The sequence below is a fragment of the Microcaecilia unicolor genome, chromosome 13 (genome assembly GCF_901765095.1).
Source record: "Microcaecilia unicolor chromosome 13, aMicUni1.1, whole genome shotgun sequence".
In the NCBI taxonomy this organism is placed as follows: Eukaryota; Metazoa; Chordata; class Amphibia; order Gymnophiona; family Siphonopidae; genus Microcaecilia; species Microcaecilia unicolor.
The window spans coordinates 46,517,392-46,540,131 of NC_044043.1; the positions used below are offsets into that span (position 1 = coordinate 46,517,392).

At 41.9% G+C, this 22,740-nt stretch overlaps 1 protein-coding gene across 2 annotated transcripts in view; it reads right to left on the minus strand.

The window, feature by feature from the left end:
- The window catches only part of USP32 (ubiquitin specific peptidase 32), a 389,293-nt gene that overhangs the window by 85,211 nt on the left and 281,342 nt on the right, over window positions 1-22,740 (minus strand). For both annotated transcript variants that reach the window (XM_030222074.1, XM_030222073.1), the window contains exons 17-20: window positions 10,400-10,554; window positions 7,185-7,266; window positions 5,342-5,416; window positions 4,067-4,205 (exon numbers count right to left, since the gene is read on the minus strand). In XM_030222074.1, the coding sequence (XP_030077934.1) occupies window positions 4,067-4,205; window positions 5,342-5,416; window positions 7,185-7,266; window positions 10,400-10,554 (451 nt within the window). The remainder of the gene's footprint in view (window positions 1-4,066; window positions 4,206-5,341; window positions 5,417-7,184; window positions 7,267-10,399; window positions 10,555-22,740) is intronic.

Below are 22,740 nucleotides of genomic sequence, written 5' to 3' on the forward strand. Positions count from 1 at the left end.
CCGGCCATCTTCCGACATAAATCGGGAGATGGCCGGCAATCTCTCAAAAGCGGCCAAATCGATACAATCGAAATCCCCTTGACACCATCGCCGCTTTCCCGCTGCCGAGCCGGTGAAAGTTCAAGGGGGCGTGTCGGCGGCGTAGTGAAGGCGGGACATGGGCAGGCATGGGCATGGCTACCAGATGGCCAGCTTTCGTGGATAATGGAAAAAAAAAGCGGCGGTAATCAGTATTTCGCCAGGTTTACTTGGTCCTTCTATTTTCACGACCAAGCCTCAAAAAGGTGCCTCAACTGACCAGATGACCACCGGAAGGAATAGGGGATGACCTCCCTGTACTCCCCCAGTGGTCACCAACCCCCCCCCACACCCTAAAAAACACAATTATAAACATATTTTGCCAGACTCTATGCCAGCCTCAAATGCCGTACCCACCTCCATGACAGCAGAATGTGTTCTATCCTCTGACAGCCTTTCCCTGGTTCTGACGTGGCTCTCGGGTGAGTGTGACACCTTTTCTGTTATGCGCACTGCAGAGTCACATCAGCAATGCATTGTGGTGGGTGTAGGGTATTGGGCTACGTGATTGCAGTAGCTTCTGTTAAATGCTCACGCTGTTGATAGTTGGTAGGCTCTACTCCCATGGTGCTTTTCCCCCTGCTAACTTGGTCAGAGTGTGCCCTGTTTTGTTTCCGGTAGTCCATGAGGTAGTGGCCATTTCTGTAAGCCAGTTTTGGATCCCTTTCATGTGTTACCCACGTTAGAGAACTTAGTTATTACCTTGAATGTTGCTGAAAGAGGGCATTGTACACCATTCTGCCAGCTCTGACCTACTGCTAATCTCAGTACCAGAGAGACTCTTTGCCAGTGGGGCACAACCTCTGATCTGCAGTAAATGTGCTTATTCAAATAAATGACTTTTTCAAAGAGATTAGTCTTCAGGTGTCAACTGGTGTGCCAAGGTTATACAGCAGCAACAAGTCCTAGAGGCCTGCGTGTATGCAGGTCCCTGGAGCACTTTTTATTGGGTACCACAGTGCACTTAAGGCAGACGGACCCAGGCCCATACCCCCCCCCCACCTGTAACACTTGTGCTGGTAAATTGGAGACCTCCAAAACCCACTGCACTCACATGTAGTTGCCCCCTTCATCCCTAAGAGCTACGGTAGTGTTGTACATTTGTGGGTAGTGGGTTTTTTTGGGGGGGGGGGATCAGCACCCAAAGTAAGGGAGCTATGCATGTGGGAGCATTTTCTGAAGTCCACCGCACTGACCCCCAGGATGCCCAGTTGGTGTCCTGGCATGTCAGGGTGGCCAGTGCACTACGAATGCTGGCTCCTCCCACGACCAAATGCCTTGCATTTGGCCAGGTTTGAGATCGTCAGGCCCGGTTTCCATTATGGCCAAAAACCAAACCCGGCCATCTCTAAAGCCGGCCTAAATGCTGACATTTGGCCGGCTCCAACCGTATAATCGAAACAAAAGATAACCAGCTATCTTTTTCGATAATACGGTTCTGCCACCGCTTTTTGCCGCCGGCTATATAGATGGCCGGCCATCTAGTTAGCCGGCACCGTTCAATTATGCTCCTCTTAGTCTTTCAAGTTCAAACAGACAATGAAGCTGCCATGTATTATATAAACAAGCAGGGAACCAAAGGGTCATCTCTGTCAGGAAGACCAGAAAGAAAGTACGGTAGGCTGCACTAAATGTGGGAACATTTTCAGTAAAAACTTATCTTCCACCTTAGTCAACAAACTGAGTCAGCAGCTAGATTGCACAAACGGTCTCTGGCCTTCCAAATATTGGGATCAATCTTTGACAAATTTGGTCATTCATATATAGATCGTTTTGCAGCACAACAGAACAAGAAGTGCCAGAAATCTGCTCACCCTGACCAAGCTGCTACAGGCTTGCTTCAGATGCACTGATCCAGTTGCAACCGACTTGCTCCAGATGCATTTCTAAAACCATGGAATAAAAGTCTTCTGTATGCACTTCTTATGATTTCCCTCATAGCAAGAACATTTGGATTCGCCACATCTCATAACAGTACTATTGTGGCTCAGACACATTTGGTTCCTTTACCTTCAGCAATTGGCATAAGACCCATATTAATGCTTCTGGCCAAAGCAGATCTTCTCACAAAACAAGTGAGGAAAATAATACAGCCCGATAGCCACATTAGCTCTGTTGGTGTGGATATAGAAAGGCAAACTATTACTCATCTGAAATTACCTAACAGTGTCCAAGACATCATCTTAGCAACTAGAAAAGACTCCACTACAAATGAAGTAGTGCAGATTTACTTTTTTGGTGTGAATCTCAAGGCTATAATTATTTTCCTTGCCCATTACCATCTTTGCTGCAATATCTTCTCATCTTGTCAGATTCAGGACTCAACACCAGTTCAGTGCAGATGCATTTAAGTGTAGCAGCTGCCTACCATGACACCACTGACAATTAGCCTGTTTCCAGATATCTACTAGTGACAAGATTTATAAAAGAGAACACTAGACCACCTCACAGAATACCAGTAGATTCTTGGGATCTAAATTTGGTCCTTTTCCAACTCACAAAGCTTCCTTTTGAGCCAATGATGTCGGCTTCATGGAAACATCTTTCCTAGAAGACGCTTTTTCTCATGGCTATTACATCAGTTCATAGACTTAGCAAGCTACAAGCACTAATTTACTATCCACCTTATTCTCAAGTTTATGAGGACAAGCAGTCCTGCAAACTCATCCCAATTTCTTTCCCAAACCCAAAGTGGTATCAAATTTCCACATCAACCAACCAATAGTGTTACTGTTTTTTCCCCTCCACCAAACAGTAACGTACAGGAGCAGATGTTAAAATCCTTGGACTGTAAATACAGTACACAAACATATTTATAAAGAACGTGTCTTCAGAGATACCTTCTCAGTTGTATTTTGATCAAATGAGAATGGTCAGTCAGGAACAGAACTTTGAATGCCTTTTGTTATCTTAAAACCAATACAGCACTGCTTATGAAAGTGACAGCTCACTAAGAGCAACATCAATGATAACAGCTCACACTCTGCTGTCTTCTACTCAGGACATTTGCAAAGCTGCAACATGATACTCAGTACATACTTTCACAAACCATTATTGTATTGATAACTCTCAAAGTTCTGACACTGTTTTTTGTCATTGAGTTATGAATAATATATATCTTTAATGCCTCAACCTGCCTTCACCTCCTTTTGTTCTTTGATGTTTGGGTGGCATAGGATGTGATTGAGTGCATAAGCTTTAGCAACTCTCAGCTTGAGGGTTTCCTCGTGTGGTTGTAGCAATCCTGTTTGTCGATGGAGTAGGCATAATTGCATATCTGTAATAGATGTTTTCTATGGACAGAAGGATCCTACAACACATATTCACATCCACACTACCAGGTTGAAAATTGCTTTAAAAAGACTAAAAGGACTTGTCGTTAGGGGCCATGAGACTATCTGCACAAGCTTAGAGGGATTTTCCAGAAGTCATCTGAGATTGGAAGAGGAATTTTACCTTGACTTGGTCTTAGTGACATCACCCACTATTGGTGCTCTAGGAGATCCTTCTGTCCATGTACACCTGTTACAGATATGCAACTAGGCTATAATTACAAAAGAGTAACAGTTGAAAGGCAACACATGTAAACATGGCTTTACTTGAATAAAATAAGGTTTGAAAATTGTTCCTTCTTTACTTCCCCCTTTCTCACTGTAAAGAGTATGGAAGCTGGATTTGACTATGCACATACTTTTAGCTACTTTGATATACCCAAAATACGCAGCTCTCAGAATGGGCACAGAAAAATACATGTGGATATTTCCTACAGAAATTCCCTTGTACATTCATTTGGGTGTATACTCTCTGCACCTGCATCAATGGAACTGAAAAGTACAGTATTTGTACCTGCAAAAAAATCAGTCAGGACTTACTGTAGACTGTAACACAGATAATATAAGGCTTCAATTAGTATAACCTTACACAGGTCACAAATCACAACTAATTATAGGATCCTGCTGGTCGAATCACAATATGCCACATTAATTACCTGTTGAGCTCATAGAGATGTTTTCCTGAGATGAAATACTCTGTTAGTGGTTGTGTATTACTGACACACTGGATGCTAGAGTTCATAAAGCACGTATTTCCTAAATTGCTTAATCCGGTGGCACCTTTTTCAGTAGGAACTGAAACAAATTCGTAGATTTATGTAGTTACTATCACACAGTAGTAATCACACTGTTATACAAGCCAAAGAAGAATTGTGCATGCATTATCTTATGAGACACTAAGGTGTTATACATTTAATACAGCACCAGTTAATTTGAAGTAAAAATTCCACTGTTTGGTATAACACTACAGGCCTGCTTTGTCAAGGCTTTTTTCACAACCTTGTCTATGAGAAGAATGCTTGATAAATTGGGCCCGATATTTTAGAGTGGCCAGCTACTGACAAGAGACAAAACTCATTTGAATCATACTGTACCTCTCACCACATTTTATTGTGCACTAATTAAATTTAAAAGCAACTGTAAATTTTGAAAATACTTTTTATTTAAATAACGTTTTCCAAAGTTAAGCTGTCAGTGAGTCTGTCAGGGGAGGGAGGGGATGGGTTTTGGAAGTGGTCACAAAATGAAGTTAACTTTGGGCGGGGTAGAGGATGAAGGGATGGTAATAAATGTAGAGGTACTCCTCTTTACAGCGTTTTGCTTTCTGCACTATGTTCTGATGCTTCATTCATATTGCTCCGGAGGTACGACGGATGCAAAATGGGTCTATGAGGTATTAAAGAAGTTGGGGGGAGGGGAGAAAAGATTAAAAGATTGACGAAACATGGTTTATTTGTGTATATTATGTTGGTAATGAGTTATATTATTTGGATTAAATTGATATTTGATATCTTGTAGGTTATGCGATATCATCAATAAAAAATGTATTGATTAAAATAACATTTTCCAATAACAATATCCACCAACAGACAACTGAACAAACAAGTATCACGTGAAATCACAATTTGGGCTCATCTGGTACCACTGCAACTGAGTCATACAGCAGACACACAGGAAAGTTCAAAACAATCCTATTTTTGTAAAGTGACATTACAGTGGTGTCCTTTAATATGCTGAAATTTTACTTTTTTTCTTCCCATTAAACCAAAAGTGCCTATATCTAACAAATAAAAGATTATTTTAAAATGAATTACTTTTCTGTAATGTTTATTCTGTGAGGACAGCATTTCAGAGTCTCACACGTGTTTTAATGTATTTGCTTAAAGAGCACTGAATTCATTCTCTTTTCTGGCAAATCTTAATGGACTTACCCTTATGTCGATCTATTTTACCACTGTTTGCTATAAATGACATTTCTTCTGGCCAGCTCATATCTTTGTTCCGAACTGCAAAGAGATAAAACGAATCTAATAACCTAGTGGTTAGATCAAGAATTCTTGAACCATAAGTTCAAGACAAATCTCTGCCTATGACTGTGTATAACAGAAGTGTATATTTTTTTAGTGCACTTTACCTTGTTTAGGTGCCTGCACAAAAATCAACTGCACATGTGCATACCTCCAAATAAAGTATGTACAATTGAATCTGCATGTGTAAAAAAGTTTAGTATGCATAGAATGTGAACTTTAATGAATGTGTGAAATGAACTGGAAAAATCTCAAATTGGGAAAATTTTGGAAAATCCGAAAATGAACCTAATTTTTTTTCTTTGCTGTGCACATCTCTAATGTGTAACTTTGAGCAAGACATTATATCCCTATGATTCTGGAACCAAAATAAAGAAGTTAACTTAATCTCTTTTGCCTGATTATCAAATCAATTCACTTTATGAATAAACTAAAAAGTAAAGAATGACTTGACTGGGTTTATCTAAATGTCTGCCATAATACACATGAGCTCAAAAGAATTCTGAATCGCAATGAGTGCTTCAGGTACAAAATTAGATTATAAACTCACCAGAGACAGGGAAATATCTTGGGAAAGCAAAATCCAAATAAATTTATTTGTTACATTTGTGTCCCACATTTTCCCACCTATTTGTAGGCTCAATGTGGATTACATAGTTCCGGAGAGGCGTTTGCAGACTCCGGTGAGAACAAATACAAAGTGATGTTGTGGTAAGATACAGTTCATGTGACATAGCCACATTAGGGAATCGTCTAACGGAAGAGTTGGGTTTTGTCCATTACGTACTTTAGTTTTGTTGTGTTGCAGGGAGGTCATTTTAGAAGCCTTGCACAGCAATTCTATGTGTAAATGCTGATATTTATACATGTAGATTGCATATACACATCAATGCTGATTTTACAATATAGCAATTTATACTTAGAATTGCCAAAGGACATGCATATTCGAATAAAGTATGTTCTAGGTGTGATTTTGGCAGATTGACAAAACATACATACATTTCTAAATATACATATAAGTCAAATATTTTCCCTGTTGGTATTTATACCTGCTCAGTAGCACTCAAATATCAGCTACCTGCTCTTTCAGCTCTGGGGTCTTCAGGAGTGATTGAGGGGTCAATTGTACATTCCTCTGTGGTACAATACCACCTCAAAAATTTAAAAAAAAAAACCCATAAAAATAAAAACAGAGCTATTTCACTCAACTTCCTATTGTAGAAATATAAGTGCCAGCAAGAGCACATATATGTTGCAAAACTGTCAAATACATATGCATTTATTAGCACTTATTAAGCTCTGAGTAATGATGCTTTATTTTTAACCGTGCAGGTTTTTTTTTTTAATCAATGCTCCTGCGGTATGTGCTGGAAAATAAACATATGTATTTGCCAGTATCTTACATAAGACTGCATGCTCAGCAGAGCCTTTTGTAAAGGAACATCTCAGCTTGGGCATCCCAATTCTTACTTATGCAAAATAAGGCTTCACATCTCATAAAATGCAAATGAATCCAGAGAGCCAAAGTTAAACAGATGGTATCAAACAGCTAAGCAATAAAATGTATTTAACTGCACTGTCAGAGGACATCATTTCAACTGCTTTAGCAATACTTATTTGAAACCTTGTTAAATCATACTGCCCATTAATTTTCCTTATTAAAACACCTCACTGTAAGACTAAAATTATTTGGTTTTGTAAACGTTTACATAAGCCTTCTGTGTGACTATATAGTTTTAGATAGTACCTTCTATTACTAAGTGCTGTTCATCCTGGATTTTCAAATATTCTAACATGTGATCCTCATCATCAAGAAGGGTAAGATAATTCTGAAAAAAAAACAAAAGCAGAAGGATTTGTTTCATTTTCATTCTATAATGCACTTTAAAACTAAGATTTTTGGCAAGGTTGCCATGATCTTGAGATGGTGCTGACAGAACAACTAGGGCCAACTTTAGCACGGATGATGCCCCTCAACCTTCCCTCTCCCCAGTGTGCTAAAGTTCACAGAGCCCCTTTTAAAATTGCAGTGGCACCCTCCACGGCAGGAAGGATGATTCCCCTTAACTGATATTCAGTGCTATTTAACTGGCCAGGAATTGGCTATCCACGAATATTCAGCGGGAGATAGCCAATTATCTCCCGCTGAATATTCGTGGTCAGAGCTTAGCGGATAACTGGCTATATCACATGATATAATCAGCTATCTGCGAATATTCATTGCATTGCCAACAATGTTTGGTGGACAAATCACGCCAACCAAATAGCAGGCCTACATTTGGCCACTATAAACTTAATCGGCCAGCGCCGAATACTGGATATTCAATGCAGCTCACCAGAAAAGGCCCAGCATCGAATATCCAGCCTCACTGCCGACTGCAAGAGTTAGCCGGCCTACCTCCTGTGGTATAAATATCTGTCCCACTGTAGATATCCTGAAAATTCAATGGAACTTGGTGTGCCCGAGGACTGGGTTGAGAAGCCCTGCCCTAGACAATGGGCTCCCCATTCCTTCAAACTTTTTATCTGTTACAATTGTCCAGTCCAAGAATTCCAAAGGGATGCCCCTCAATAGAGAATAACCTGAAAAGTTAGCTGTCTCCTGAGAGAAGCTAAAAGTGGAAGACAAGCCTCGATTTCTGAGAGCGAGGGGGCTACCCCAATAGTAAAGGCTGTTGAAGCAGCCTCATGTGTGCCCTTAACCATGGTATTATCTCCGTTGATACTTTTTTTTTTTTTTTGCTTTCCCACAAAAGAGCAAGGAGCAGATATTTTTCACCAACACTCAATCAATCCTTATGAAGGTATGTTAAGCATTTTATTGTTCTCTTTTTATATATATATCTTTATTTGCAGAATTCTGAATTTTGAATTCTGAAGATAGATCCCTTTTATATGAGGTAATACCAATAAATACCTGTAATTGTAATTTATTGAATTGCTGTTAAATGTCTTTTAAGACTGTACATTATACAGTTCAGAATTACTTCATTCCTTATCATTCTGCTAGATCAGTCCAGACTAGTGGATTTTGTCCCTTTATCAGCAGATGGAAGCAGAGCAAAAACTGAAGATTCTAATGACATCTTTGGTATAAGATTTGGTGCAGCCAGGATTCTGACAGTACTTTTGTGCCTCCAGCAGATGGTGCAAGTCAGACTGGTGCTACAAGCATTTTTAAATCTTATATAATTTTTAAGATTTTGTATGGTCTAACCCCATTACAGGTTACCCACTTGGCTTCTTTTTCATCTAGGCTAAATTCTGGTCGGATTATATATCGATTCAAACTAGTTAGTCTATCTTTTAAGGGAATTAGATTTAAAAAGGTTTTGGAGAATTCCTTTTCTTACCAAGCTGTTCAGGCTTGGAATAATCTGCCATTCAGTTTAAAGAATCAACCTTTCTATGTGCTATTTTGGAGGAGTTTAAAAACCTTTTTATTTGAGAAAATTGTGAGCTCAATAGCCAAATGTTTCATGTATTTAGTTATTTATTGTAATTATGTACTTGTAACACACTAGACCTTAATAGGAAATATGCGGGTTAGAAATGTCAAATTAGATTAGAATGGATTGTGAACACATGGGGCAATTCTATAAACCAGGCACTCATATTTACGCATGCCTTATGTGCATAAATGTTTAGAATACTAGCATTTATGTATGTATGTATGTATGTATGTATGTGCACATATGTGTAAGTGCTAATCTGCAAATACCTGCTTAACTTCTATAGTACGTATTTGCAAGGAGGCGTACACACGGCATCGCATGGGCAGGACATAAATTGGGCTCCAACTTAAACATATAACTTACAGAAACCTTTGCCAGCTCCATGGCTGGCTTAAGTGAAAGGCCTAAATATTAGGTGCATTAATATTCAGTTGTGCTAGTATTCTATAAAGGAAAGCAGGCACCTACTTCACTTTATAGAATAAGCTCCTATAGTGCACTCTCTGGGCACCAAAAATACAAGCAGGTAGAGTGGGGGTACAACTGGCACTTACATATGCACCTGCTCTTCCTGCTAGAAACATGCATAAAATTATGCCCGTCTCGGAGCAGATCTTAACGTGTATACCTAGTTTCCCTGGGGTATTTTTCTAAAGACACACAGGTATATTGCGTTGCTTTTATAAAACAGTGGCAATAAAATGACTTTAAGGGCCCTGATAGCCTAACTGCGATATATGAAGGCATGTTCTGGAAGTGGTTTCAGCAAACCTATAAAGTATAAATGTACTCCATACCTTAGAATGGCAAAACACATATTATCCTGAAAAATTTCCCCTTTGCCATTTACACTTGCTATGAGTCATGCATAACTATTAATTTCCCATCAGGGACTGGGTTTGGGACAAGAGCTTCGAGTAAGAACTGTGCTTAACCTTCCAGTCTTCAAAACGTCAAGCTTCAGTTTAGAGCTACAGTTCTCTATAGATGTGCAGGTTTACAAAATATGCCATTTACACATATAAGCAGGGCTTTTTTTGAGGGGGTACTGAGTACCAGCACCTTTTCCATTGTCTGCTAAAATTGACCCATGGACCACAAGTTTTAATGAAAGAGCTCAGGCTCAAGATACCAATTCTGCCTTGTCATAAATTCTGTGACTGGTTGCAGGGGGCCTGGCTATTGTGGGGTGGGTCCTTCAGTGATCACCCCACCCCTGAAGGGTGGCCTAGCAAAATTGTCACTACTTACATATGGCAAAGCCTTGAGAAATGCCAAAGATTTTTTTAAATGTGTTCTTTTGTAAAACAGTTTCTGATAATGTGTGTCCCACCAAATACATATGCTTTTGGCAGAGAAATATACATATATTTTTTAAAGGCACTGCATTCCCCAAGCCATTTAAAAATGTTAGGAGATTTCTAAAATGCATGGATCGAAATATCTGTCTTCCTACCTAGACATCCAATACAAAGTTTCTTCCATGTCTACCGCTACTTGAAGTTACCTCACTATTGTATAGCCACAGTCGCATGTCTTCCTCTTTAATGCGAAGCCTCTGGGACAGGTATTCATGAATTTCTTTAATAGTCTGCATACGACTGAAACAGCCAGTGTATGCCAGCACCCGCTTTAATGGGGCATTTGGAGAAGGTACGTTTCCTGCAATCAGAATTGGGGGTAGGGAGTAGGAGAAAAGATATATTAAAGAGAAAATAAAAAATGTAATCCAATATTCTACAATACATATGTGGAGAGAAATACAGCATAGCATGGAAAAAAGACAAGTTAGTACTTTAGTAAACACTTGGCAGCTCAGGGCCTAAAATAATTGCTGAGAGACCCTTATAGTCGACCAGTTATCAAAGCCACCTATTTCAGCTGACTACAAATCAGATGTTTCCATTCCTCTAAATTTCAGTTCTCTATATAAAGGAGCAGAGGTGGAAAAGGCAGACAATCCATTTATAAAAAGACAGATTAGAACACTAGGTGACAATCTGGCTTTAAACAAAGACCAAGCTGAAATAAACATCAGTAATATCTAACATAGTAACATAGTAGATGACGGCAGAAAAAGACCTGCACGGTCCATCCAGTCTGCCCAACAAGACAACTCATATGTGCTACTTTTTGTGTATACCCTACTTTGATTTGTACCTGTGCTCTTCAGGGCACAGACCGTATAAGTCTGCCCAGCACTATCCCCGCCTCCCAACCACCAGCCCCGCCTCCCACCACCGGCTCTGGCACAGACCTATAAGTCTGCCCAGCACTATCCCTGCCTCCCACCACCGGCTCTGGCACAGACCGTATAAGTCTGCCCAGCACTATCCCTGCCTCCCACCACCGGCTCTGGCACAGACCGTATAAGTCTGCCCAGCACTATCCCTGCCTCCCACCACCGGCTCTGGCACAGACGTATAAGTCTGCCCAGCACTATCCCCGCCTCCCAACCACCAGCCCCGCCTCCCGATCTCAACTAAGCTCCTGAGGATCCATTCCTTCTGCACAGGATTCCTTTATGCTTATCGCACGCATGCTTGAATTCTGTTACCGTTTTCATTTCCACCACCTCCCACGGGAGGGCATTCCAAGCATCCACTACTCTCTCCGTGAAAAATATACTTCCTGACATTTTTCTTGAGTCTGCCCCCCTTCAATCTCAAGACACTAATTATAGCCTGACCATGGGTTAAAGCTTAGGCAGGCATGGAGGGTCAGTGAAAAAATTTTCTAATTAGAGTCAGAGGTTTTCTGTGCTTGTAGTTCATTCATTGTATGTCATAGCAGCTGGCATGGAAAACATCTAAGGAGAGATGTCAGAACATATAGGCAGCAGAATGGGGTAGGCCACTGGGCCCATGACATAACCAATATTTTGCTCATAGGATTAGCAACTAGACAACTTGGGAGCAGGGCCAGGGACTGGTTTATTTGACCCCTCAAACCAAAGTGTTCTACTGCCGGATTCGGTGTTAGATGGAAGAAGCTCTGTTGGTGAAACACTGGTAGAAAAAACAGCATAGTTTGGCGGATTTTTCTTTTCTTGTTTTAGAAGCTCTGTGTTTGCTGAGAGGAAGCAATTTACCTGTCATCTTGTGGCAAAAGAAACAAAAGTAGATATATCAGTGGAAAACCATGGAAACTCAGGGTTTAAACAGGGATGTGGAATGGTGGTTTCTTTTGCATTAATATCAACTTTTGGTGTATACATAAAGCTGTGTGTGGTCATGACATTTAAATTGGGCGCCTGCGCAGAAGGTTGGCGTCATTGGAACCGTTGAGTGGGATGGAATTAGGTACCTCCGTATGTGCAATCATGACTATTGAACTGATATTCTTTTGCTTTAATTCTTTTTGAATAAGTATGAAGTGTATGACACTGAATTCTATTTTCTAGAGATCAGAATTTCACCCTTTTCGGAATATTTGGGGTTTTCTGAAAAAGCTTTCAGCAAAACACGGTCCATGTCGGGACCCCAAAATCTGTGCAAGATAAGTACACTGGTTCCTTTCATCTTTTGTTTAAGAGACACTTTATTTGGAAATTATAAAATTGTAAATTGATTTGGATATTTGCACAGTTTTTCAGCACAGTTACACATTGGTGATTAGTGTGCAATGATTGAAACATTGGAGGACCTGGAATCTTTTGATCTAGGGTACTGATACTCATGTTGATCTTTCCAATTAATTGTTTAAATGTTTTTTTTATTATTTAAATGTTGTTATTTTTATTTAAGCTGTGGGTTTTTCATTGTCTCAGTTTTGATTAATTTCCCCCCAGCAATATTTTGTTAGATATAATTCCCTAAAGCTTTCAATTGGAAGTGGCAGCATGTGACTGAAGAGTTCTCATTCCCTCCATTTCAGTAATACTGAACTGATCACATACAGTACACAAAGCATTATCTGTACAGCACAGCCAAAAAAAACCCAGAACCAGTTTGCTGGTAGCAAAAGAACCATTTTACCTTAGTTCTGCTGAGCTATCATCCCTTACAGAAAACAGGAAAAGAAAATGCAATTTTCTGCAATTACAGATAAGATTAGTGTAAGATTACAGCAAGAAAGCATATTCAACAAAAAAAAGAAAAACAGATTAATGATTGAAATTAGTGCAGAGCAAAAAATAATTCTTTTTAAATCAGGAGCAAATCCCATGTATCAGAACATCTTTTTCATTTTTCATTAGAAGATTAGCAATGACCAAATATGGCTACTGCACAATCTGAAACCAATTATATAAGAGATTTTGATGCCAGCCAAATTTGCAGTTTAAGGCCACCACATAGGTAGCGCTGAGCAACAACTGTGCTCTTACTATCTTATTTTAAAATTGTTTAAAGCAGAAGTAAAATCCCAAGGCCTGCACATGACCTTAACATGGCCCTAACTAGCCACATCTTAACTGTTGGATTATTTGTAGTAAATAATTAGCAGATTTTAGTACACACAGCTTCAGCTTTAGAAATGTTAATTTCTTTCTTCATCTCTCTCTCATTCACCCCTGAATAATTCACTGCTGAGTCACTTTAAAGTTGAAGTAACAAAACATCTGTTTACTCACAGTTTGTAGTTAGATTATAATCAGACAGGCTTATATATACATATTACTATACATTTGTATTATCAGCTCCTTCCATGTGCTTAGATGGTAATGGATGCTCACACCACCATAGATCCTCTCAGGTTAGGAGAGATCATGAGCTCCATGTGCTCCATGTGCTGCATCTGCTGCATCTGCTGTGTCTGACCCCCACAGGAAGTTGCATAGCTGTGTGACCTCTCTAAGTAATTCACATCAGAGGTCACAGAGTAATCACAGAGAAATAATAGGTGACAGGCAATGCATGTAAAATACAATTACATTCCAACAAACCCCTTCTCATGCATAACTGTCATGCAATTATTTATTCATACAAAGTCCAAGCTTTATACGCAGATTCACAAAATGTTCTCTGGGTAACGGTTTGGTCATGATGTCAGCTGTCATCTCACTGGTGTGACAATAGTGTAGACTGATGACCCCTTCTTTCGCCAACTCTCGCACGTTGTGGTATTTCGTTGCGATGTGCTTGGTGCGTGACTGAACCTTGTCATTCTGTGACAGTCGGATGCAGCTCTGATTATCTTCCATTATCTGGATTGGTCTCTTTTCAGCTATTCCGAAATCCAGCAAAAGTTTTTCAATCCACATCAGTTCTCTGCACGCTTCCGATACGGCCACATATTCAGCTTCTGTAGAAGACAAACTCACAATACTTTGTTTATGACTGGCCCATGAAATTTGTACATTTCCATACATAAACACATATCCACTTGTGGATTTATAATCAGAATGATCCCCTGCCCAATCTGAATCACAGTAACATATTAGTTTTGGATTACTATTGGCTGAAATCTTTAATTTACAATCAATGGTACCCTTTAAATACCTTACCATCCTTTTAACTGCAGTCCAATCTGATTTGGTAGGTGAGCTGACCCTTCTGCTCAAAATTCCTACTGCATTTGCTATATCAGCCCTGTATGTGGTAGCTAGATATAAAAGCTTACCTATGGCTGATCTATATTGGATGTTATCTGGTAAAGGTTCTCTTACTGTTTCATCCTTCAGAAAATCAGTGATCATGGGAGTGCTTACAACTTGGGCATCTTGCATACCTAAACTTTCAATAAGCTCATTTATTTTCTGCTTCTGGCTTAGAAGATAAGAACCATCATTTTGTTTCTCAATTTCTATACCAAGATAGTATGACACATTACCAAGTTCTTTTATCTCAACATTGTGGTTTAAACACTTTACAATGTCCTTGTACTCTTGCTCACTTTTGCTTGCAATGAGCAGATCATCAACAAAAGCTAAAATGTATGCATATTGTCCATTTCTGCACCTAGTGTACAAGCATTTATCTGCTTCACCTTGCTTAAATCCTAAATTTGTCAATATTTCATGCAATTTATCATTCCAACATTTTGCACTTTGCTTTAATCCATAAAGACCTTTGTTTAATTTACACACTAGCTGTCTTTGTTTTGTATTTATGAAACCTGTTGGCTGTTCCATGTACAAGTCTTCAGTTATATCTCCGTGAAGAAACGCTGTTTTCACATCAATGTGGTTGACTTGCATGCCTTTTGAGACTGCAATGCTCAGAAGTGTTCTGATTGTCGTGTGTTTCACTACAGGTGCAAACACTTCATCAAAATCTTCTCCATATTTTTGAAGATATCCCTTTGCCACTAATCTGGCTTTATACCTTTCCACTTTTCCTTGTGCATTCCTTTTTAACTTGAATACCCATTTGCATCCTATAGCTTTCTTGCCAGGAGGTAATTTTGTAAGAATCCAAGTATTATTTTTATCCAATGCATCAATTTCTTCCTGTGCAGCTTTATGCCATTCAGCAGCTTCTTCTGCTGGCATTTTCTCAATCTCATCCCATGTTAAGGGCTCTTGAGCTTCTGCTGACTTTGTTAGGTAAGACAGTCTTGGGGGTGGAACACCTTTATTTTCCCTGGATGAGCGTCTGACAACAGGTTGGTCTGACCTTTCCGCATCCTCTAAATCTGAGAGTTCTTCTCCAATTGATTCCCCTTCTCCAACTGTACTGTCTTCTTCAATGATCCTTTCTGTGTCTGCTTCCTCTGCCTGTTCCTCGTTAGATACAGATGAGTTGCTTTCAGACATCTGCCTTGGTATGGCATTTATATACACTGGCATGTCTATTATGGTTCTAGTTTCATATTCTGGATGATAAGGCTCATCTGGGATAATCCAGCCTTTATCAACCCTTTTGTTTTCATCAAAATATGTAACATGTCTTATGCCAACAATGCCAGTTTTCAGATTCAAAATTCTATATCCTTTGTGTCCTGGAGCATAGCCAACTAAAATGCCCCTTTCTGTTGTGGAATCCAGCTTATGCCTTCTTTGCTTTGGTTCATGAGCATATGCTGTACTCCCAAATGTTCTTATGTGTGACAGGTTTGGCTTCCTACCATGCCATGTCTCATGTGGTGTGCGCTTCGCGCCTTTAGTTGGCATTCTGTTTTGTAGGTACACTGCTGTGAGAATGGCTTCCCCCCATAGTCTTTTAGGGAGATTGCTATCTGACAGCATACATCTGGTCATTTCCACAAGTGACCTAAATTTTCTCTCTGCAACAGAATTTTGCTCTGGTGTATAAGCTACTGTTGTGATATGCTGAATGCCTTCTTGTTCTAGAAATGTGCGCATGCTTTGTGAAGTGAACTCACCACCATTGTCGGTCTGAAGAACCTTTGGTTTTCTTTCAAATTTATTGCTCACCATGGCTACGTATTTCTTCAGCATGTCTGTGACTTGACTTTTTTCTTTCAGCAAATAGGCCACACAATATCTAGAGAAATCATCCAAGAATATTAGCACAAATCTGTTATTTCCCAATGATGGGATATTAAACGGTCCACATAAGTCACTGTGTATTAAGTCCAGCACTTTATTACTCCTATTTCCTGTGTATGCAGGAAATGAGGGTCTCACACCCTTTTGAGTAACACAGTCTATGCATTTCTCCATTTTACCAGCATCTTCACTTATCTGAATGCCGGTGGCCAGTTGCTTACTGTAAAGATCCTGGATCACCTTAGAATCACGATGTCCCAGGCGGCGGTGCCAGATTTCCGGACTACATTTACCATCATTCTTCCTTACTTGCGCCATATGTGAGGCTTCACCTGAAATGTTCAGCTTATAAACATCATTATGCATAAAAGCTTCAGCATACACTTCATCATTTTTAGAGATTGTGCACTTACTGTTTTCAAAATGAATCGCAAATCCCTTCTTATCTAATGTAGATACACTAAGCATATTGCAAACTGCTTGGGGAATATACAAGACATCACTTACAGGAATTTCTTTAACTTCATTAGACACTTTGCATTTTAAGAATCCAATACCTTTTGCTTGGATCTTAGCAGTCCCTGCGTTTGCAGTTTTAAGAATACCTTCCTCTGGACACATTTCCTGAAAGAAATCCTTACAATTGGTTAAATGGCATGTGCTCCCTGAATCCAAAATCCAAGTACTTTCATTTGAATTATTATTTACCATAGTCAAAGATTTTTCTGCCATTAGAAAGCCCTTGTGTTTATCTTTGTCCTTCATACATTTCCTGGTTTGAAAATTCTTTAGTTCCATTGGCTTAGGTGAGCTAGAGGGAGTGTTTTGTGTTTCCTTACACCATTTAGATACATGTCCCTCCTTTCCACATGAGTAGCAAATCAGCTTGCCCTTGGGTGGAGTTTTCCCATAGCTCCGCCTTCCTCTGTTCTTTGCCAAGAAATTTGTTTCATTTCTCTCTGACTGACTTTGAGAACACATCTCCTCAGAATCATTTATTATGCATTCCTGCCTTAGTTTTGATGTTGCCTGTTCAAAAGATTGCCCTTCAATGGCCTCATTTACAGACCTAAAAACATCAAACTTCTTTGATAGTGAGGTAAAAAGAAATGCTCTTTTCAATGCATCACACATGGGAATTCCAGAAAGTTCTAACTTTTGAAATGAAGACATAAGATGCATAATGTGATCATTACATTTACTTTTATCCCTTAATTTGGTTTCATTCAACTCTGCCAACCAAATTGGTTGCTGCTTTGCATATGTAGTTGCATACATAGTTCTCAGTTTATATAAAATGTCCTTTGGTGTATCTTTTCCCTCCACTAATATGGCTTGTTTCTCTGAGAGAGCTTCCAAAAGCATGCACTTCACATAATAGTTTGCATTGTCCCATTCAGCCATATTTTCATCTGTTCTGTCTTGGTCTAAGCGTATATTTAATCTTTTTGCTCGAAGGAGACATATGAATCTTAATTCCCACTGCTGATAATTAAACTCAGTTAATCTAGGCACCTTGAGAGAATAGAACAATGGTGAATTTCTTCCCTCAGCCATTTTCTTAGCCTTCTGTCTGCTGTGTGGGGGGAGAGAGAGACAGACTGAATCTTTCCTTTAAAACTTAAGAGAAAAATGTGGCCCTTTTTTCTGCCTGGTAATATTTCTCTTCTTTTTCAATTCCTGGACCCCTGGGCCCATAACTCTTTTGTTGGATTATTTGTAGTAAATAATTAGCAGATTTTAGTACACACAGCTTCAGCTTTAGAAATGTTAATTTCTTTCTTCATCTCTCTCTCATTCACCCCTGAATAATTCACTGCTGAGTCACTTTAAAGTTGAAGTAACAAAACATCTGTTTACTCACAGTTTGTAGTTAGATTATAATCAGACAGGCTTATATATACATATTACTATACATTTGTATTATCAGCTCCTTCCATGTGCTTAGATGGTAATGGATGCTCACACCACCATAGATCCTCTCAGGTTAGGAGAGATCATGAGCTCCATGTGCTCCATGTGCTGCATCTGCTGCATCTGCTGTGTCTGACCCCCACAGGAAGTTGCATAGCTGTGTGACCTCTCTAAGTAATTCACATCAGAGGTCACAGAGTAATCACAGAGAAATAATAGGTGACAGGCAATGCATGTAAAATACAATTACATTCCAACATTAACATCTTAACATCCTATGCCATTTTATGTTATGTATTGCTTACCACCCACTAGGTATACGACCATCTAAAGTTTTATCTCATAGCAGAATTTTAAACTAGTTGACCTAAAAAAAACTGATCATGTTGGTGGGAGATTGAGAATTGCTAATATATAAATTAATGAGACTTTTTTCAAGAAATATACATTTACTATAATTTAACAAATAAAACTCAGTGTGTAGCCTCCACTATAAACATGTTCTTCAAATACTGGATCATGGTTTATTATATACCTATAAAGCGAATGCTACATACCTGTAGAAGGTATTCTCCGAGGACAGCAGGCTGATTGTTCTCACTGATGGGTGACGTCCACGGCAGCCCCTCCAATCGGAACACTTTCTAGCAAAGTCCTTTGCTAGTCCTCGCGCGCCGATGCGCACCGTGCATGCGCGGCCGTCTTCCCGCCCGAACCGGCTCGTGCCGGCCAGTCTCATATGTAGCAAGACAAAGAGAAGGGAAGACACAACTCCAAAGGGGAGGCGGGCGGGTTTGTGAGAACAATCAGCCTGCTGTCCTCAGAGAATACCCTCTACAGGTATGTAGCATTCGCTTTCTCCGAGGACAAGCAGGCTGCTTGTTCTCACTGATGGGGTATCCCTAGCCCCCAGGCTCACTCAAAACAACAACCATGGTCAATTGGGCCTCGCAACGGCGAGGACATAACTGAGATTGACCTAAAAAAATTTACCAACTAACTGAGAGTGCAGCCTGGAACAGAACACACATGGGCCTAGGGGGGTGGGGTTGGATTCTAAACCCCGAACAGATTCTGAAGCACTGACTGCCCGAACCGACTGTCGCGTCGGGTATCCTGCTGCAGGCAGTAATGAGATGTGAATGTGTGGACAGATGACCACGTCGCAGCGTTGCAAATCTCTTCAATAGTGGCTGACTTCAAGTGGGCTACCGACGCTGCCATGGCTCTAACATTATGAGCCGTGACATGACCCTCAAGAGCCAGCCCAGCCTGGGCGTAAGTGAAGGAAATGCAATCTGCTAGCCAATTGGATATGGTGCGTTTTCCCACAGCCACTCCCCTCCTGTTGGGATCATAAGAAACAAACAATTGGGCGGACTGTCTGTTGGGCTGTGTCCGCTCCAGATAGAAGACCAATGCTCTCTTGCAGTCCAATGTGTGCAGCTGACGTTCAGCAGGGCAGGAATGAGGACGGGGAAAGAATGTTCGCAAGACAATTGACTGGTTCAGATGGAACTCCGACACAACCTTTGGCAAGAACTTAGGGTGAGTGCGGAGGACTACTCTGTTATGATGAAATTTGGTGTAAGGGGCCTGGGCTACCAGGGCCTGAAGCTCACTGACTCTACGAGCTGAAGTAACTGCCACCAAGAAAATGACCTTCCAGGTCAAGTACTTCAGATGGCAGGAATTCAGTGGCTCAAAAGGAGGTTTCATCAGCTGGGTGAGAACGACATTGAGATCCCATGACACTGTAGGAGGCTTGACAGGGGGCTTTGACCAAAGCAAACCTCTCATGAAGCGAACAACTAAAGGCTGTCCTGAGATCGGCTTACCTTCCACACGGTAATGGTATGCACTGATCGCACTAAGGTGAACCCTTACAGAGTTGGTCTTGAGACCAGACTCAGACAAGTGCAGAAGGTATTCAAGCAGGGTCTGTGTAGGACAAGAGCGAGGATCTAGGGCCTTGCTGTCACACCAGTCGGCAAACCTCCTCCATAGAAAGAAGTAACTCCTCTTAGTGGAATCTTTCCTGGAAGCAAGCAAGATGCGGGAGACACCCTCTGACAGACCCAAAGAGGCAAAGTCTACGCTCTCAACATCCAGGCCGTGAGAGCCAGGGACCGGAGGTTGGGATGCAGAAGCGCCCCTTCGTCCTGTGTGATGAGGGTCGGAAAACACTCCAATCTCCACAGTTCTTCGGAGGACAACTCCAGAAGAAGAGGGAACCAGATCTGATGCGGCCAAAAAGGAGCAATCAGAATCATGGTGCCTCGGTCTTGCTTGAGTTTCAACAAAGTCTTCCCCACCAGAGGTATGGGAGGATAAGCATACAGCAGACCCTCCCCCCAGTCCAGGAGGAAGGCATCCGATGCCAGTCTGCCGTGGGCCTGAAGCCTGGAACAGAACTGAGGGACTTTGTGGTTGGCTCGAGATGCGAAGAGATCTACCAAGGGGGTGCCCCACACCTGGAAGATCTGTCGCACTACACGGGAATTGAGCGACCACTCGTGAGGTTGCATAATCCTGCTCAACCTGTCGGCCAGACTGTTGCTTACGCCTGCCAGATATGTGGCTTGGAGCACCATGCCGTGACGGCGAGCCCAGAGCCACATGCTGACGGCTTCCTGACACAGGGGGCGAGATCCGGTGCCCCCCTGCTTATTTATGTAATACATGGCAACCTGGTGGGACAGCCGATCTCTGAAAGCCTTCAGAGCGTTCCAGATCGCTCGTAACTCCAGGAGATTGATCTGCAGATTGCGTTCCTGGAGGGACCAGCCTCCTTGGGTGTGAAGCCCATCAACATGAGCTCCCCACCCCAGGAGAGACGCATCCGTGGTCAGCACTTTTTGTGGCTGAGGAATTTGGAAAGGACGTCCCAGAGTCAAATTGGACCAAATCGTCCACCAATACAGGGATTTGAGAAAACTCGTGGACAGGTGGATCACGTCTTCTAGATCCCCAGCAGCCTGAAACCACTGGGAAGCTAGGGTCCATTGAGCAGATCTCATGTGAAGGCAGGCCATGGGAGTCACATGAACTGTGGAGGCCATGTGGCCCAGCAATCTCAACATCTGCCGAGCTGTGATCTGCTGGGACGCTCGCACCCGCGAGACGAGGGACAACAAGTTGTTGGCTCTCGTCTCTGGGAGATAGGCGCGAGACGAGGGACAACAAGTTGTTGGCTCTCGTCTCTGGGAGATAGGCGCGAGCCGTCCGAGAATCCAGCAGAGCTCCTATGAATTCGAGTTTCTGCACTGGGAGAAGATGGGAATTTGGATAATTTATCACAAACCCCAGTAGCTCCAGGAGGCGAATAGTCATCTGCATGGACTGTAGAGCTCCTGCCTCGGATGTGTTCTTCACCAGCCAATCATCGAGATATGGGAACACGTGTACCCCCAGTCTGCGAAGTGCCGCTGCTACTACAGCCAAGCACTTCGTGAACACTCTGGGCGCAGAGGCGAGCCCAAAGGGTAGCACACAGTACTGGAAGTGACGTGTGCCCAGCTGAAATCCCAGATACTGTCTGTGAGCTGGCAGTATCGGGATGTGTGTGTAGGCGTCCTTCAAGTCCAGAGAGCATAGCCAATCGTTTTCCTGAGTCATGGGAAGAAGGGTGCCCAGGGAAAGCATCCTGAACTTTTCTTTGACCAGATATTTGTTCAGGGCCCTTAGGTCTAGGATGGGACGCATCCCCCCTGTTTTCTTTTCCACAAGGAAGTACCTGGAATAGAATCCCAGCCCTTCTTGCCCGGATGGCACGGGCTCGACCGCATTGGCGCTGAGAAGGGCGGAGAGTTCCTCTGCAAGTACCTGCTTGTGTTGGAAGCTGTAAGATTGAGCTCCCGGTGGACAATTTGGAGGTTTTGAGGCCAAATTGAGGGTGTATCCTTGCCGGACTATTTGGAGAACCCACTGATCGGAGGTTATGAGAGGCCACCTTTGGTGAAAAGCTTTCAACCTCCCTCCGACTGGCAGGTCGCCCGGCACTGACACTTGGATGTCGGCTATGCTCTGCTGGAGCCAGTCAAAAGCTCGTCCCTTGCTTTTGCTGGGGAGCCGAGGGGCCTTGCTGAGGCGCACACTGCTGACGAGAGCAAGCGCGCTGGGGCTTAGCCTGGGCCGCAGGCTGTCGAGAAGGAGGATTGTACCTACGCTTGCCAGAAGAGTAGGGAACAGTCTTCCTTCCCCCAAAAAATCTTCTACCTGTAGAGGTAGAGGCTGAAGGCTGCCGGCGGGAGAACTTGTCGAAAGCGGTGTCCCGCTGGTGGAGCTGCTCTACCACCTGCTCGACTTTCTCTCCAAAAATATTATCTGCACGGCAAGGCGAGTCCGCAATCCGCTGCTGGATTCTATTCTCCAGGTCGGAGGCAAGCAGCCATGAGAGTCTGCGCATCACCACACCTTGAGCAGCGGCCCTGGATGCAACATCGAAGGTGTCATACACCCCTCTGGCCAGGAATTTTCTGCACGCCTTCAGCTGCCTGACCACCTCCTGAAATGGCTTGGCTTGCTCAGGGGGGAGCTTG